Consider the following 16,631-nt stretch of genomic DNA (forward strand, 5'->3'; position numbering starts at 1 on the left):
TAAAAGCAAATATCTCCCTTTGCTTTGAACTTTGAGCATTGTAACTTTGCAGATGTTGTTTATGCTTAAACAGCATAATTACACACTAATTCAAGTTAGAAAAGTGAAATCATAATCAACCACCCCTTTAAGACCCACATCTGATCCTGGATCAGTTGACTCATCAATCCAACAACACAGACAGTCCGTCTGACATCCTGTGTGCAGGAAGTATAAGCCCATAACCCTTCTGTCCAAAGATGCATGTTACTATAGCAACCACATAATGTTAGCAATCTCCTTTTAGAAAAAAAAAGTCTTAAAGTAGAGACGTTGGATTGACTTTTTTGTCTTTCACTCTGTTTTAAACTCATTTACACGTGGGTGTCCAGAGATCAGTTCTGGGAGAACTGAGATGAACGAGTCTCTCTCTTTCTCTCTCTTTCTCTCTCTCTCTCTCTCTCTCTCTCTCTCTCTCTCTCTCTCTCCCTCTCTCTCTCCCTCTCTCTCTCTCCCTCTCTCTCTCTCTCTCTCTCTCTCACCATTAATCACACTGGCTGGGTTTAAATCAACAGACGGACATCTGTTCACACATATAGACACGTTCACTCACAAACCAAATGAATGAACACATCTAGTATCAAATCCAGTTATATGCGCAGTCTTGGCTCAACTATGCTCAGATCCAAAGAGAACTATATGTGTTTTTAATAAATGATACTTGTTCTGTGATAATGATGATTCTTGATGATCACAATATTCATAAACATAGCGATGTATTTAAAAATGAGGACTGCCTGATGGCCCGTGGCCAGCGTAAACATCATACGGGACAGTTGGCGCAATTGTCAGTTGGGCCAGTGCTGCATCACGAAAGTTTATCATTTGCATGTGTTTCTAAGCCTTGCCAATTTAAATATTCAAGCGCAAGAAGAAGACGTGAAAGAGAACTCGATTCAATAGTGTGAGAAGTGCCCAGAAAGCCGCTTCTCAGACAGCGTGCGAATGCTGAATTGAGCTCTCTTTCACGTCTTCTTGCGCTTAAACGGACATATTCGCATAAGATCACGTCAAAAAATGCTGGTCTCCTGGAGTTTCCTACTAAACATAATCTATTATATCTTAAGTGTAACAGTATATTGGATCCGTGCAGCTCTTAAAGTGACAGTAACCTAATGAACCTGCGTAATATACGTCTGTGTTTTTAATGCTAATCAAGGACAAAGAATAAATCCCTCGCTGCCCTTGACTGAATAACTTTTGTAACTTTAATAAGAATTTATTAATAAGACATTTTTTAATCTTTAATAAGAAAGCAGGCACACTTGTTCCATGGTGGATTGCTATTATAATGGCGGATTTGCCAGGCGCGGTTCACAGCCGAGGAGACCGACGTTCTCGTCAGGGCCGTAAAACACAGAGAAGTGACATTGTATGTGGATGGGAGAAACCCACCCAAATTAGCTTCGGTTAAACAGGCGTATAATAATTTGGGTAAATGTGTAAACTAGATTTATGCCTATTTTTTCACATCTTCATTGACACCACAATGATTTCCCTCGTGTGGAATATTTTTCCTTGTAATTATGTATGATTTGCAAAAATGGGAAATGCTGCGTCTGTGTAGATGAGAGAAGCAAAGTGTATGTGCGTTGTGCACACGCTACATTGTGGCCATGCGTGCGCCCTTAAAATAGCATTTGAATAACGCGCCACTGACTTTAGACTAGGTTTTTCCTGATCTGTGACGGAATAGTTTTCTGAAACTGCAAAATAGCACCAGGGAACGTTTGTGCCGGAACACGCCTCCTCTTTTCGCTGAACCGCCCCCGGGAGCGCAAGTTCATTCCCTAATTTACCGACGTGCATCTGTGGAGGGAAAAGTCCGCTGAGCGTCGGGTGCAAAATAGGAATGAGACATGCATTGGTGTACAAAGTCAATTGCGATGGGTGCAAGATAGGGCCCTTGGTGTCACAAGCTTATTTATTAAGGTTATGGGTCAAAAACAATGAAGACAATAACTAGGCCTATTTTATTTATTTATTACTTTTTTGTGGTGGGGCTAGTGAAAATCTTGGCAGGGCAAATAAAAATCTCAACCACTGCCCTGACCGGGCCAGTAGAAAAAAAGAGCGTTACATCAAAATTAAGGTTTTGTTGCTTTCAAGGTTTGGGAGTAGGTAATATTTTATTAAATTTTATTTAAAGAAATGAATTAGCACTTTTTTTAGTACGTATTAAATTGATCAAAAGTGGCAGTAAAAACATAATGTGCAAAAGATCTTAAATAAATGCTGTTCTTTTGAACTTTCTAATTCTTTAAATATTTCACAATATAACAGTTTTTACTGTATTTGTGATCAAATACGTGCAGTCTTGGTTAGCATAAAGACTCAAAATGAACAGTAGTGTATGTATAGTCAAATTCCAAATTGGTTACAAGCTCATCTAGTACTATCATTTACAAAGTAACTCGAGAACTGCCAAACAAGATTAGATTATCAATATCTACAGTGATGCAACACTGGATGTCATCATAGATCAGAACCTTGATGAATGAAAACATGTTAAGCACTATGACACGCCTAATCATGTCACCGCGGTTTCCCAAAGAACCAATCAGAGCGAGCGTGTTCCCTCTAAAGCTGTGGCATGAAAACATTACAAGCTGGCCGAGATAACACAATTCGCTAATTAAAAACATTCCCCCGGTGTCTATCACGCCACGTCTCTGGAATTAAACGGCTGTGATATCTCGCAACACACCCAGGTCCCGCTCTCTGGTTTCCACAGCAACAAAGAGAGCAATAAACTCCAGTGAATAGATTTTATGCCAGAGTCTCCCACCCAACACAACCATCTATCGCTGTGTTTCTTGAATAAAGATTCCCTCGGCGGCTTTCATTAGCTGGAAGGGGTCTGCAGAGATTCACACCACCATATCAAATATTAGAGTGTATCGTGTCAGTGTGTGTTTGAAGGTGTGGGTGTGTGGATGCACTCTGTCAGCTTCGGTTCCCTCACACACAAACACACACACACACACACACACACACACACACACACGATGGGTCGTGATCAGAGCGACGTAAGAGGATGAACATGGGCTTGGTGATTCAGCAGACATGCTACAATCATCTCAACATTACACCAGATTATCATAAGTCATCTTCCAGAGCATTGAGCAGAAACTGAATGCATTGTATTTCATTTTGGATAATAAATAGTGTATAAACAGTGTCATGCATCACAGGAGAGCTCCGGGAAGTCTCAGAATCACAGTATGAACCGGTGCATGCAGAGGGAATGCAAACCTGTAATCGCTTTCCCTCCTGACCTGCAGCTCCAATGCTTTGATTTACATACTCAAGCTTTTAGCAAATGAATTAGTCCTGACGACAGATCGGACGCTGGGTATATTTACAATAATGGGAAACTGGCAAGCCCAAAACACACTCTAACCTTTAAAAAGAAAAAACTTTTTTTAATTAATTAATTGAAAACACACACACACACACACACACACACACACACACACACACACACACACACACACACACACACACACACACACACACACACACACACACACACACTTATGAAAACTATTTACATTACAAAATTTCAATGTATAATTTATTTTTTTTACAAAATGCATAAAGCTTGCATAGCTAATATAAGGTATATGCTGTTAAATAAACTGATTTTCAAAAATATTTTTTTTATATGTTATAATATTAAAGCACTGCTTTGAAACTACATGTATTGCAAAAAGTTCTATACAAACAAACAAACTTGAATTGAAATTGATTTTTTTTTTTTTTTGCTTGATGCTTGAAGTTAACATTTTAGGATAATTAACATAGTTAGGATTAAAATAAAAATATGAATTAATTCAAATGTATTGCTGTTGATGTTTAAAGTTACAGTAGCTATGTGAATAATAAAACATCTGGTTTAGTGTACAGACACTTGAAGGAAACTCGAGCATCTCCTAAAGCACAGTAACAACACAAGAACATGTTCAATATGTTCAACAGCACAAAGCACTAGAAATGCATTGTCCCGGCATTCACATCTGCCTTTTGTATGAGAGGAACATTTAACTAATGTAAATGTAAAGCCATTTTTAGCATCATGTAATGACCATACATAATGAAATATATAAGATCCCTGCAGAGAATCTGATTTGCGATATATTTCTCATCTCCTTCTTCATGCATGAGACACTTTGAGCTCCATATTATTAAAGTTATTCATAATTCAACACTCCACAGGGTTTCTCTCACTCTCTTACGGCCTTGTTGAAGAGCACAGACATCATATCTGGACACAATCTCTGATACTCTTTAGAAGTTCTGTTCTGGATCTTCTCTGACTCGGGTGTTACTGTACGAGCGTGTGCACAAGTGACTCTCACACCAACCAGAGCTAAATAACAAACCCTCTGCTCAAGAAGTATAACAACGTGTAGAGAAGAAAATCACAAATTGTTTCACAGTTTAAAACTGTACTCAAATGTCTGCAATCAAAAGTCAGGGATCTTAGAGATATGAACTCAGACATCTGTCATTAAATTCTTCTAAGACCACATGATATGATATATATTTACAATTTTAATTATTTACTTATATAATTATATGTATACTGTTTTATTGTATATCATAAAATATCTTCCAAACCCAAATGATATAAGCTATATTAATTTTATTACTATGATATATATACTTTTATTATTATTATATATAAAATTAGTTATATATAATATATAATATTATATTATATATTATATATAAAACCAATTTTATTTCTAGCGTATTAGTTGTTATTACACTAAATTTAAAAAAAGTGAAATTGTAAATAAAACAGATTGTTAGTGTATGTTTAACAAGAAAATACAATTTCTGTCTTTCGACTTCAATATTTTATGTTTAATTCAACATGTCACTTGCTGTTTCTTTTCAAATCATTTCTGAAATTTACTAGAAATTTCTGATTAAATTCTACACCATTTTTTATAAATACTTAATAGTTTATACTTAATAATAAATTTTAAACCAAATGTACATCTTGTACTGACATCAACACATTTGTGTCCGAAGTCACAAGAGGCAAAGTGTCTCAAATGAAGCGTTGCAGAGGCATCATTCACACAGCTGTTCATCATACCGTAAGGGTTGTGTTTGAACGCTGGTAAGCCCCTCCTCCTGTACAGGTCGTTCCTCAGACCACTCCCCCCCTGCCCCCCCGAATTTCAGGTGTCGGAGCTCTTCGGGCTGGACGGCGTTGTACCAGTTCTGCGAGCCGCCGTCGGGCGTCAGCACCGGACTGAGAGCCTCCTCCTCACCCTGACCGACCCCCTGCGCGTTCTTCACCATGTTCACCGCGTTCGCCGGCAGCTGGAGCAACTTCTGCATGGTGGTCATCCTCAAGGTACAGTCTGAAAACTTTTGCAGATCCTCCGAGGCAGGTAAACACACCTGTAGATGATTCTTGAGGGGTCAAGCACTCTCTCACACACACACACCTGTAGATTCCGTCTCAAATGCAACAGTACACTGAAAAACTCCCCAGTACAAGCACGTAAGAGCCTGTTGTGCTGAATCCTCAGGTCTGGTCTTCAGCTGTGTCCATCAAGCAGATGTGGAGGCTTGAAAGCGCTCTGCGTCTTTTCCGTCTTTCGCGGGAGGTGACAGTAAAAGCTGTTCTCATCCTGCTCAGAGCCGACTGATGTTGCACACACTGCTCTGATGGTCGAGCAGAGCTAAGCCCCGCCCACTAACACATAACCCCTCCCCCCCTCTCTCTCTCTCTCTCATTTCATTCACACCATCGCTCTTTCCCAGCTCTCTGGCACATTTTTCTGTCCCTCGTCCTCTTTTCCATCGTGTTTTCTGCAACGGCCGACTGCCTCTCCCTGTGTGATATGACTCAGCTAGAAACGCTGCTCTCAGAAAAGGCTTTTCACAGGAAAACCCCCTCCTCGGGATGTTGAAACGCACAACCACTGTATTATCATTTGCTTTGAATGCTAAATAAACCAACAGCGCAGACATTCACACATAGAGACATTCATGTTGTCTTGAGTGTGACTATAGCCTGTGCTAACTATCCATCAGCATTCACATTTTTGTTTTTTTGACTCATTATTTGATCCATTTGTCAAAGGTTAACTTTTTTTTTTACACAACATTTGCTTTAAAATTTTAAATAACAGGTTTTACGGCAAATATTATGACTGGATGCTACTTGCTTGATGTAAAACCAAACAATGTTGGATACTATTATTTACAGGTGTGTAATATGTACCTTTTCACATACTATTTTTGTACACTATGTAGTATCTACTAGTGTGCTAGTATGCTAGAACTGCATGCCAAACATAGCGTCTGTCTAGCTCAAATTGGTTTAAAACTGAGTTCATGAAACTGAATCAGACTGATTTGCTTATTTTATTCACTTTCCTTCTGTATGTTACAGTTTGATTCATTTGAATCAGTCCGATTCAGTTGCATTCACTGAAATTCATTTATTGCAGTACAAAGTTTCATTCTGTCCAGTTTTGTTCAATTAAAATGATTAAGTTTCATTCTTTCTGATACAGCTTGATCAGTATGATTTAGTTTGATTCACTGACATTCTGTCTGATACAGTTAATTAAATTGAAATTCAATTCAATGTAAATCATTCTGATTCAGATTGATTTACTTTTATTCTGTTCAGTACAGTTTGATTTATTATAATTCATCTGATTCAGTTAGATTCCGTTGTATTCTGCCCAATTCAGTTTGATTAAAAGGATTTGGTTTCCTTCTGTCTGATAAAGTTTGATTCACTTTCATTCTGTCCAATACAGTTAGATTCATTTGAATCAGTCTGATTCAGGTCAATCACTTTCCTTCTGTCCAATACAGTTTGGTTCATTTGAATCAGTCCGATTCAGGTCAATCACTTTTCTTTTGTCCAATACGGTTTGATTAATTTGAATCAGTCCGATTCAGGTCAATCACTTTCCTTCTGTCCAATACGGTTTGATTCATTTGAATCAGTCCGATTCAGGTCAATCACTTTCCTTCTGTCCAATACGGTTTGATTCATTTGAATCAGTCCGATTCAGGTCAATCACTTTCCTTCTGTCCAATACGGTTTGATTCATTTGAATCAGTCCGATTCAGGTCAATCACTTTCCTTCTGTCCAATACGGTTTGATTCATTTGAATCAGTCCGATTCAGGTCAATCACTTTCCTTCTGTCCAATACGGTTTGATTCATTTGAATCAGTCCGATTCAGGTCAATCACTTTCCTTCTGTCCAATACGGTTTGATTCATTTGAATCAGTCCGATTCAGGTCAATCACTTTCCTTCTGTCCAATACGGTTTGATTCATTTGAATCAGTCCGATTCAGGTCAATCACTTTCCTTCTAATCAGTCTGATTCAGGTCAGTCACTTTCCTTCTGTCCAATACGGTTTGATTCATTTGAATCAGTCCGATTCAGGTCAATCACTTTCCTTCTGTCCAATACGGTTTGATTCATTTGAATCAGTCCGATTCAGGTCAATCACTTTCCTTCTGTCCAATACGGTTTGATTCATTTGAATCAGTCCGATTCAGGTCAATCACTTTCCTTCTGTCCAATACGGTTTGATTCATTTGAATCAGTCCGATTCAGGTCAATCACTTTCCTTCTAATCAGTCTGATTCAGGTCAATCACTTTCCTTCTGTCCAATACGGTTTGATTCATTTGAATCAGTCCGATTCAGGTCAATCACTTTCCTTCTGTCCAATACGGTTTGATTCATTTGAATCAGTCCGATTCAGGTCAATCACTTTCCTTCTAATCAGTCTGATTCAGGTAAATCACTTTCCTTTTGTCCAATACAGTTTGATTCATTTGAATCAGTCCGATTCAGGTCAATCACTTTCCTTCTGTCCAATACGGTTTGATTCATTTGAATCAGTCCGATTCAGGTCAATCACTTTTCTTCTGTCCAATACGGTTTGATTCATTTGAATCAGTCCGATTCAGGTCAATCACTTTCCTTCTGTCCAATACGGTTTGATTCATTTGAATTAGTCCGATTCAGGTCAATCACTTTCCTACTGTCCAATACGGTTTGATTCATTTGAATCAGTCCGATTCAGGTCAATCACTTTCCTTCTAATCAGTCTGATTCAGGTCAGTCACTTTCCTTCTGTCCAATACAGTTTGATTCATTTGAATCAGTCCAATTCAGGTCAATCACTTTCCTACTGTCCAATACGGTTTGATTCATTTGAATCAGTCCAATTCAGGTCAATCACTTTCCTTCTAATCAGTCTGATTCAGGTAAATCACTTTCCTTTTGTCCAATACAGTTTGATTCATTTGAATTAGTCCAATTCAGGTCAATCACTTTCCTTCTGTCCAATACAGTTTGATTCATTTGAATTAGTCTGATTCAGGTCAGTCACTTTCCTTTTGTCCAATACAGTTTGAATCATTTGAATCAGTCCGATTCAGGTCAATCACTTTCCTTCTAATCAGTCTGATTCAAGTCAGTCACTTTCCTTCTAATCAGTCTGATTCAGGTCAATCACTTTCCTACTGTCCAATACGGTTTGATTCATTTGAATTAGTCTGATTCAGGTCAGTCACTTTCCTTTTGTCCAATACAGTTTGAATCATTTGAATCAGTCCAATTCAGGTCAATCACTTTCCTTATGTCCAATACAGTTTGATTCATTTGAATCAGTCCAATTCAGGTCAATCACTTTCCTTATGTCCAATACAGTTTGATTCATTTGAATCAGTCTGATTCAGGTCAATCACTTTCCTTCTGTCCAATACAGTTTGATTCATTTGAATCAGTCCGATTCAGGTCAGTCACTTTCCTTCTGTCCAATACAGTTTGATTCATTTGAATCAGTCTGATTCAGGTCAATCACTTTCCTTCTGTCCAATACAGTTTGATTCATTTGAATCAGTCTGATTCAGGTCAATCACTTTCCTTCTGTCCAATACAGTTTGATCAAATCTATTCACTGTCATATGGTCCAATACAGTTTGATTCACGTGGCGTTTCTGAGCCCTGAATAACGTGGAGAAGGGAAGAGCCGAATTCACAGTCAGACGCAGAATTCACACTGCAGTGCTAAAAGCCACTGACCTCTAAAGAGACATTCTCCTGCATCAGAAACCCCAAATCTCTCTAAACTCGCACACAGCAATCTCATGAATATTTGAGCGTGGTTCTCTATAGATTAGCGTCTCTGCTTCTCTGTTAATTCAGCTGTTAACGGAGCAGAGATGGAGAGCTGTACAGTAGCAGATCAGAGGGGCGTGTTGCCACGGCAACAGCATATGAGGATCACTCGTCTTCGTGTTTACCGTGGAACCAGTCGAACTGCCATCACACACACACACACACACACGGGCGAATCCTGCAGCGCAACAGTGTCAGAGCTCTGTGATAGCAGAGCAGGAATCAGAAAGTGATGATTATGCAGAGAGAAAAATATATGTCAGGCTCTGTCACGTTTATGGCTCATTCACAGTAAAGACGGCGTGACACGCATTCACAGTGCATTTAATGGTCATATGTGAAATATTAAGTGGGAAATAAACAAGGATGGGGAGTGTAAAATATGATAAAATGCTATTAAATTATTATTGGTTAATAATATTTATGGCCTTGATGACATCATCAGAACAGAAACGTTGTTTCAGAAGTGAAGAAATGATCATTCCGAAAACAATTTTTATTTATAATAACATGCACTGCTGAATTAACGATATACGACTAAAAACAGAAAGTAAAAAAGTAAAAATTAAAAACGGATCTGTCCAATCTGTTGTGTATCTTCTTTCTCAGACAAACACTGTGGTGTTATAGCGCCCCCTGGCGGAATCAGTGCTGTATGTCCACTGAAATTTTACTTTTTCACCACCCACTATTCAAAAGTTTGGGGTCAGTCTTTTTTTTTTTACTACTTATTGCTATATTTATTACTACTTTTATTCAGCGAGGATGCATTAAATTGATTAAAAAAGACATTCATAATGTAACAACAGCTTTGCTGTTCTTTTGAACTTTCTCATCCTGAATCCTGAAAGATATGAAATATGAAGCAGCACAACTGTTTTCATCATCGATAATAGTTAGAAATGTTTCTTGAGCGTCAAATCATCATATTAGAGTGATTTCTGAAGGATCATGTGACACTGAAGACTGGAGTAATGATGCTCAAAATTCAGCTTTGATCACAGAAATAAATTACATTTTAAAATATCTTCAAAAAGAAAACAGTTCACAATAGCACTGTTTTAACTGCTCAGTTACATGTTAGATCATTTTGATCATAAATGCAGCCATTGTGAGCATAAGAGACTTCTTTCAAAAACATTCAAAACTCACACCGACCCCAAACTTTTAAGTAGCATTTCCCTGACCATTGGATAATATAGAAAAAAGAAAAGATATATCATTTGAACGTCAGTTCAAACACATTATTTTAAGCACCATCGAGGAGTAAAGCATTAGTAAAGTTAGGTTTGTTGAGTGATATTCAAATGAACTCGAACAGACTGCCATGAAAGTAATGATGTGCTTCCCTCTACTGTCCGAGAGAGAAATGACATGAACTATAAATGAAAGGCCAGATTCATCTAAGCGGTGTTATTTTAGCATTCTTTATATTCTATAGTATTTATTAATATTTTTGAATGAACTTTTATTTGTATATTTTCATTTTTCTTTTTAATTTTACTATAAGTTTTAGTAATTTTTATTTTATTTTTACTGGGGTTTTTTTTATATTTCTGTTTAGTTTTTAAATTATTTTTTATTTCAGTTTCAGTTTCAATTGTAGTAATTAAGTTTTACTTCAGCTTTATTTTAATTACCGAAAAAGATTTTTAATGGTTTTCATTTTAGTTTTAGTTAATGATAACAACACTGAATCCAAGCATCAAAAAAACACTGGATAAACAATAAAACAGACGTTTCAAGCTGCAAACAATCACTGTAACCATCAGCCACAGGAAGAGCGTGTCACATGACCTCAGCGGAAACAGAGCCTTGATATTCTCCACATTATCAATCTCAGTTAAAGATCTAAACTTCACAATATTCACAAGAGACGGAGGTAGATGCAGGAAGAGGAAGATGTAGATGCCAGATAGCTTCAGATGCAAAAGTAGATGTAGACACTATAAAATAGTTCACCAATTTTAACTGTTTTAAGCAACAGTTTCACATTTGCTTCCAATTGTGGGGCCAAAGGTAAGCAGTGAACAAACCCAGGGTAAGGTATTAGTGTGGAACATGGAGTTATCTCAGCTAACATTTTTGGTTCCCAGAATGTTCTGGAATGTTAGTTTATGGTTATAAAACCTGAAAAAAAGCATTGGAGAACATTCTGTATAGGTTCTCTTAAGGTTATTACTAGGGCTTGACATTAACACCCGCCAACCCTCCAAATGCAGGGTTGAAATTTATATATAATAATATATACCAGGGCTATTCAATTGGCGGCCCGCGGGCCAAATGTGGCCCGCCAATCATCTCCATGTGGCCCGACGGCACCAACCTCCCTCCTCCTCTTTTCCTGGCGGTGCGGCTAATTCAGTTTGATACTCGCTCCGATTGACCTGAGAAACGTTTTACGTGCGAATATTTCAGCAGTTATTATATGTGTCCCGAATTTATGTTGACTGAACCAGCGATACCAATCATTCGTGAATGAATCATTCTTTTGGTTCGATTCTAAACGCGCTTTTAAAACGGTCTAAAACTATTCGGATTCGTTCGGACCGCTCCGTCACTGAATCATCTGAAGCGGTTTCTCGGTCAGTACAGTAACAACAAATAGCGATGTTTTCAGTTGTTTCACTAGTTGTTTCAACACGGCCCAGCGCGGAGTTGCGTTTACTCCCGGTCCCGGACACTATATTAAACAGCGCGACAACCAGTAAGCGTTTCAGTTCGACAGAAACCTCTCTGTTACAAACCACAAATCACTCGATGATTTATTAAATCGGATGAAACAGCCTCAACATTCCCAACAAGACTGATGAGCAAAGCAGGAGAAACACTGTGGCATGAACGAAATTAGAAGACTTTAAATCCCCTAATCACCCTTACAAATATTTACCATGAATGTACTGTAGTAATTTACCATGGTTGGGCAGAAATGTGCAATATTTATATTGAATACTATGTAGTAATAAATAAATATAGTAAATATACTGTATATACTATAATATTATACAGTATAATAGTAAATATAGTGATTTATATTGCATTAGATTTATTAGGTGGGTAGAGGAATATATAATTAATGCTTGTTATGAATTTATGTCAGTTTCTTTGTAAAGGTGCGTATAGTTTTAACTTGTGTTTAGGCATTTTTTATACAGTGGGAGCCTGTGGTTAACAAGTCTCACTGTCAGAATATTGTCATTTAAGCATTTTATAAATAAAATAATTATTATTTCTCACCAACAACAGCTACGAGTTTGTATAATTAATTTATTTGTTCCAAGGAAAATAGTTGTACACAGCTGTAAATTATCAAGTTTTTTATTTATTATGGTTTTATATATTTGCATACTGTTGGGTACCACATTTCCAAGTAAATACCACACTTTTTTAGGGTTACTTTAACTTATTTATTGAAACTGTTATGTTTCAATAAATAAGATAAACCCCCAAACCAACCCACCGGCCCACCTCAACTTTTCGATTTGATAATGCGGCCCTCGAATGAAACTAATTGAATAGCCCTGATATATACATTTTAGTCAAAAGTTAGTCTCTCTCTCTCTCTCTCTCTCTCTCTCTCTCTCTCTCTCTCTCCCTCTTTCTCTCTCTCTCTCTCTCTCTCTCTTTCTTTCTCTCTCTCTCTCTCTCTCTCTCTTCCTCTTTCTCTCTCTCGCTCTCTCTCTCTAATCTCACTCTCTCTCTTTCTTTCTTTCTCTCTCTCCCTCTCTCTCTCTCTCTCTCTCTCTCTCTTTCTCTCTCTCTCTCTCTCTCTCCCTCTCTCTCTCTCTCTCTCATCTCTCCGACAGCGAGTGACACACTCCATACTCCTGCCTCTCCTCACTCACTCGTTTCATTTGCTGCGGATGAATATTGAATTTCAGTGTGGGATTGTTCATAACTTTACTCATTCCCGCAGACTTTGTGCTCACATTCAAAGTGGTGAATCAGGACTCTCAGGACTAAATTGAGTTCGTTTTCGCTGCTTATTGCGCTTAAACAGTCAAATACACACAAAATAATGTCAAAATGCCGGTCTTGACGAGTATTCATCGTAAACAGTCAGTTATGTTTTAAGTGAGCATAAACAGTTGAGAAAGAAAACGCATGTGTAACAGTATAATGGATCAGTGCGCCAGGTCTTAAAGTGACAGCAGACTAATAAACCTGCTGCAAAATTATGAGATAATATAAAAAATATCTATATGGCAGTTTTTCCCCATGGTATCGATGTCAAAATTGTGGCCAGTGAAAATGCTAAGTGGCTAGTAACTTTGGAAAACCACTAGCCACAGTGACTGGTAAGCTAAAAAGGTCATGTCAAAAAAGAAAATCTGTGCAATATGTGGGAATGTTAAAACAAAAATCAAAAAACTAACTAACAGAGAACGTTCCCAGAAAAGAAAAAAAAACGTTCTGTGTTTACGGAAATGCTAACCCAGGGTAAACTGTGAAATACCTACAGAAACAGATGAAGAGGTAGCTGTGCTAGAACGATGCTAGCAAGGCTAAACCTGAAGGGTAGCGAGAGAATGAGGATCACAGGGCTATATTTAAACTGTATAAACAACGACAAATCATAGCCATACAAATATTAAATACAAAAACCAATCAGTTCAACAAATAAACGACTAATACAGGCACACTGAAGTGTGAAGCAACACAGAAGTCATCATATGGGACCTGAGCGCTGTCCACCGACCGGTGCTGAAACACAACCCCACGAATAACACACACACACACACACACACACACACACACACACACACACACACACTCCAGTCACGCGAATTCATCTCACACTTCATCGTGTTTATCATCTCTTTGTTTTTCCACAGGATTCATTCGTTCATCCGCGCATGCGCACCTCGCCCTGTCTGAGATTTTCTGTACGTTAAACGCTCCGGTGGGCCGCTCCCGGTGGCGAGCGTTCCCCGCGCGCACAGACTCGGTGTGTCTCACCTCTTGTAGTCGGAGGAGAAGATGCCCCCGCTGGCCGGGTCGTGTCCGTACTCGGGCTCGCTGGAGGAGCCTCCTTTCTCATCGCTGAACGCGGAGCTCGCGGACATCTCTGCTGCTGATGATGCGGAGCGGCGGAGAGCGAGACTGAGTCACGTGACAGGGCCGGGGGCGCGCGCATGCGTGCGCGAGCACCTCTACGTTCGTCCCTGCTCATATCAGCCCCCAGTTGCGATGAAAGCATCTATTTGGTTTGATTTGATTTACAAACGACAGAAAAATATTTCATCCAGCTGTAGCATCTGAACGTTTTGTGAGAAAGATTTATTGAGGAATCACTTTTGAACTAAATTATTAAAATACTGTCTTTATTTAATCTTAATTTTATGTCCTCAGGTATTTCATTTAATTTCTCTTCATTTCATTCTCTGTACAATGTACCCAAACACATACACACCAAAACAGAATAAGAACTGAATTTTGAGAAAGATTTAATGCTGACTGACATTAAAACACCATATTATAAAATTCTAAAATGCTTTTCTTTTTTCTTACTAGTATTGTAAAAAAAATTTGTCAAAATAACTTCGATCATTAATGTGGTTCAGATAACATAATATTTTGAGTTTATATTTATTAAATTAATCTCCTTCATTGTATTAACTCAAACTCGTTAATTAATACAAATTTTAAGGTAACCTGATAACTTACTTTTTTAAGTTTAACCAACAACAATGTTTAGTGTCGGTGTGATTTGTTTTGTTTTCAGGTTTGTTTTCTAACCACCAGATGGCGGCATCACTCCATCACTGCTCCTGCTAGAGGTTTGGTCACACCGCAGATTTACTGCATGAATTATATTTATACACAATATTTGTACTGTCAACAAATTTGACCAATTTGTAATTAAGAGACAGAAAGACTGAAAATAGCAACATGACATAATTGTACAAAGAACGTCATAGAAACAGACCAATAGAGAATAATCGCAGGGAGAGTCTCCTGTATCTGTAAAAAAAGGTCAAAAAGTTGCCAAAAGATGACATCAGCCTGTCTGAATCAACACAACACTTTTTTCTGTTCATTCATCAAATAAAAGACTGTAAAGCGAGTCTTTTCTGCTATTTCTTTCTAGTTTTAATGTACTTTGATGCTCTAATGGGAAGTTGGAACTGAAAGCTGTATAGTCATCCAAAACACGATAGCTAGATAGATAGATAGCTAGCTAGCTAGCTAGCTAGATAGATAGATAGATAGATATTTTCTAAAGATTTTTCTTTCTCCTGTCAGATAGTGAGAGGGAACACTTGAGATCTTTTCTTGGATTCAGGAAATTCCACAATGCAATCCGCTTGAAATATCTATGAAATCAAATTGGTCATGGAATATAGCAGTTTTTATAAATGACTTATCTGTGCACATCATTAGATTTTTTATTTATTTTTTATTCATATGCCTTCATAATCTTTAATAAAATCTTAAAACTTCCCCTCCCCCTCACAGTCTCTTCTCTTCTCTGTCATGAGGGCGGGGCAAACTGACCAATAGCAAACCACAACTATCCAATCAATTCCAGATGAACAAAATAAAGCCCCGCCCTACATTTGTTCTTGTTGGAGAAGCCGATTCACTCAGACGTCACAACTGAGAAGGAACTATCTTCTGTCTTCGCAACTTCTGTTTTATGCTGGCTAAGATTGTTTAAGATGATGTTTTTGAAAGACATTTCTTCTGTTAACCAAGGATGCATTTATTTGTTCAAAATTACAGTAAATTAACATGTTTTATAATACATTTTATAAATGTTAAACATTTCTTATTAATGTTGGAAAAAGTTGTGGAGCTGATTTCTTTTTAAAGAGAGACTGTCCTTGCTGAATAAAACTTACACTTTAATGACCTTTTGAAATGCATTTGTCTATAGTTCAGGAGAACACAAGCCTACAAAGCTAACAGACATGAACTACACTGCAAAAAGTAGAAACTTGCAAATGTTACCTTAAAGAGACAGTTCACCCAAACATGAAACTATGGGTAACCAAACAGTTTGTGAAACACACTGACTTCCACAGTATGAATTCAATGGAAGTAAATACGGACCAACAATGGTTTCGTTACACAAATTCTTCAACATATTTTGTGTTCAACAGAAAGAAATTAACTCGCATGTTAAGGACAATTTAAGGGGGAATAGGCCTAAACGACCATTTTTATTTGAACTATCCCTTTAAAAAGTTGTTTTCCACTATTTAACCCATAAACATTTATTTTGTTGGTATAATTTAATGTATTTTGGTTGATTCAGTATTTTTTTTTTTACTTAAATAAATCCAGGTAATTTAGATGTTAATGTAAGGTTACTATTTTTGTGTGTATAGACTTTGTGTGTCAGAGAAACAATCTTTATAATCTTGTGTTTGAACTTCAGGTTTTTGCGGTAGCTCTGTA

General features: G+C 37.6%; 1 protein-coding gene across 1 annotated transcript in view; it reads right to left on the minus strand.

The window, feature by feature from the left end:
* The window catches only part of ap3b2 (adaptor related protein complex 3 subunit beta 2), a gene marked incomplete at its 5' end in the record, with an annotated part of 32,995 nt that extends 27,589 nt beyond the window's left edge, over positions 1 to 5,406 (minus strand). The window contains one exon of the mRNA XM_081355366.1: positions 5,150 to 5,406. Within this exon, the coding sequence (XP_081211492.1) occupies positions 5,150 to 5,406 (257 nt within the window). The remainder of the gene's footprint in view (positions 1 to 5,149) is intronic.
* Between the last annotated feature and the right edge of the window lie 11,225 nt (positions 5,407 to 16,631).

This window comes from Scardinius erythrophthalmus (assembly GCF_964197995.2).
Source record: "Scardinius erythrophthalmus genome assembly, chromosome: 24".
Lineage (NCBI taxonomy): Eukaryota > Metazoa > Chordata > Actinopteri > Cypriniformes > Leuciscidae > Scardinius > Scardinius erythrophthalmus.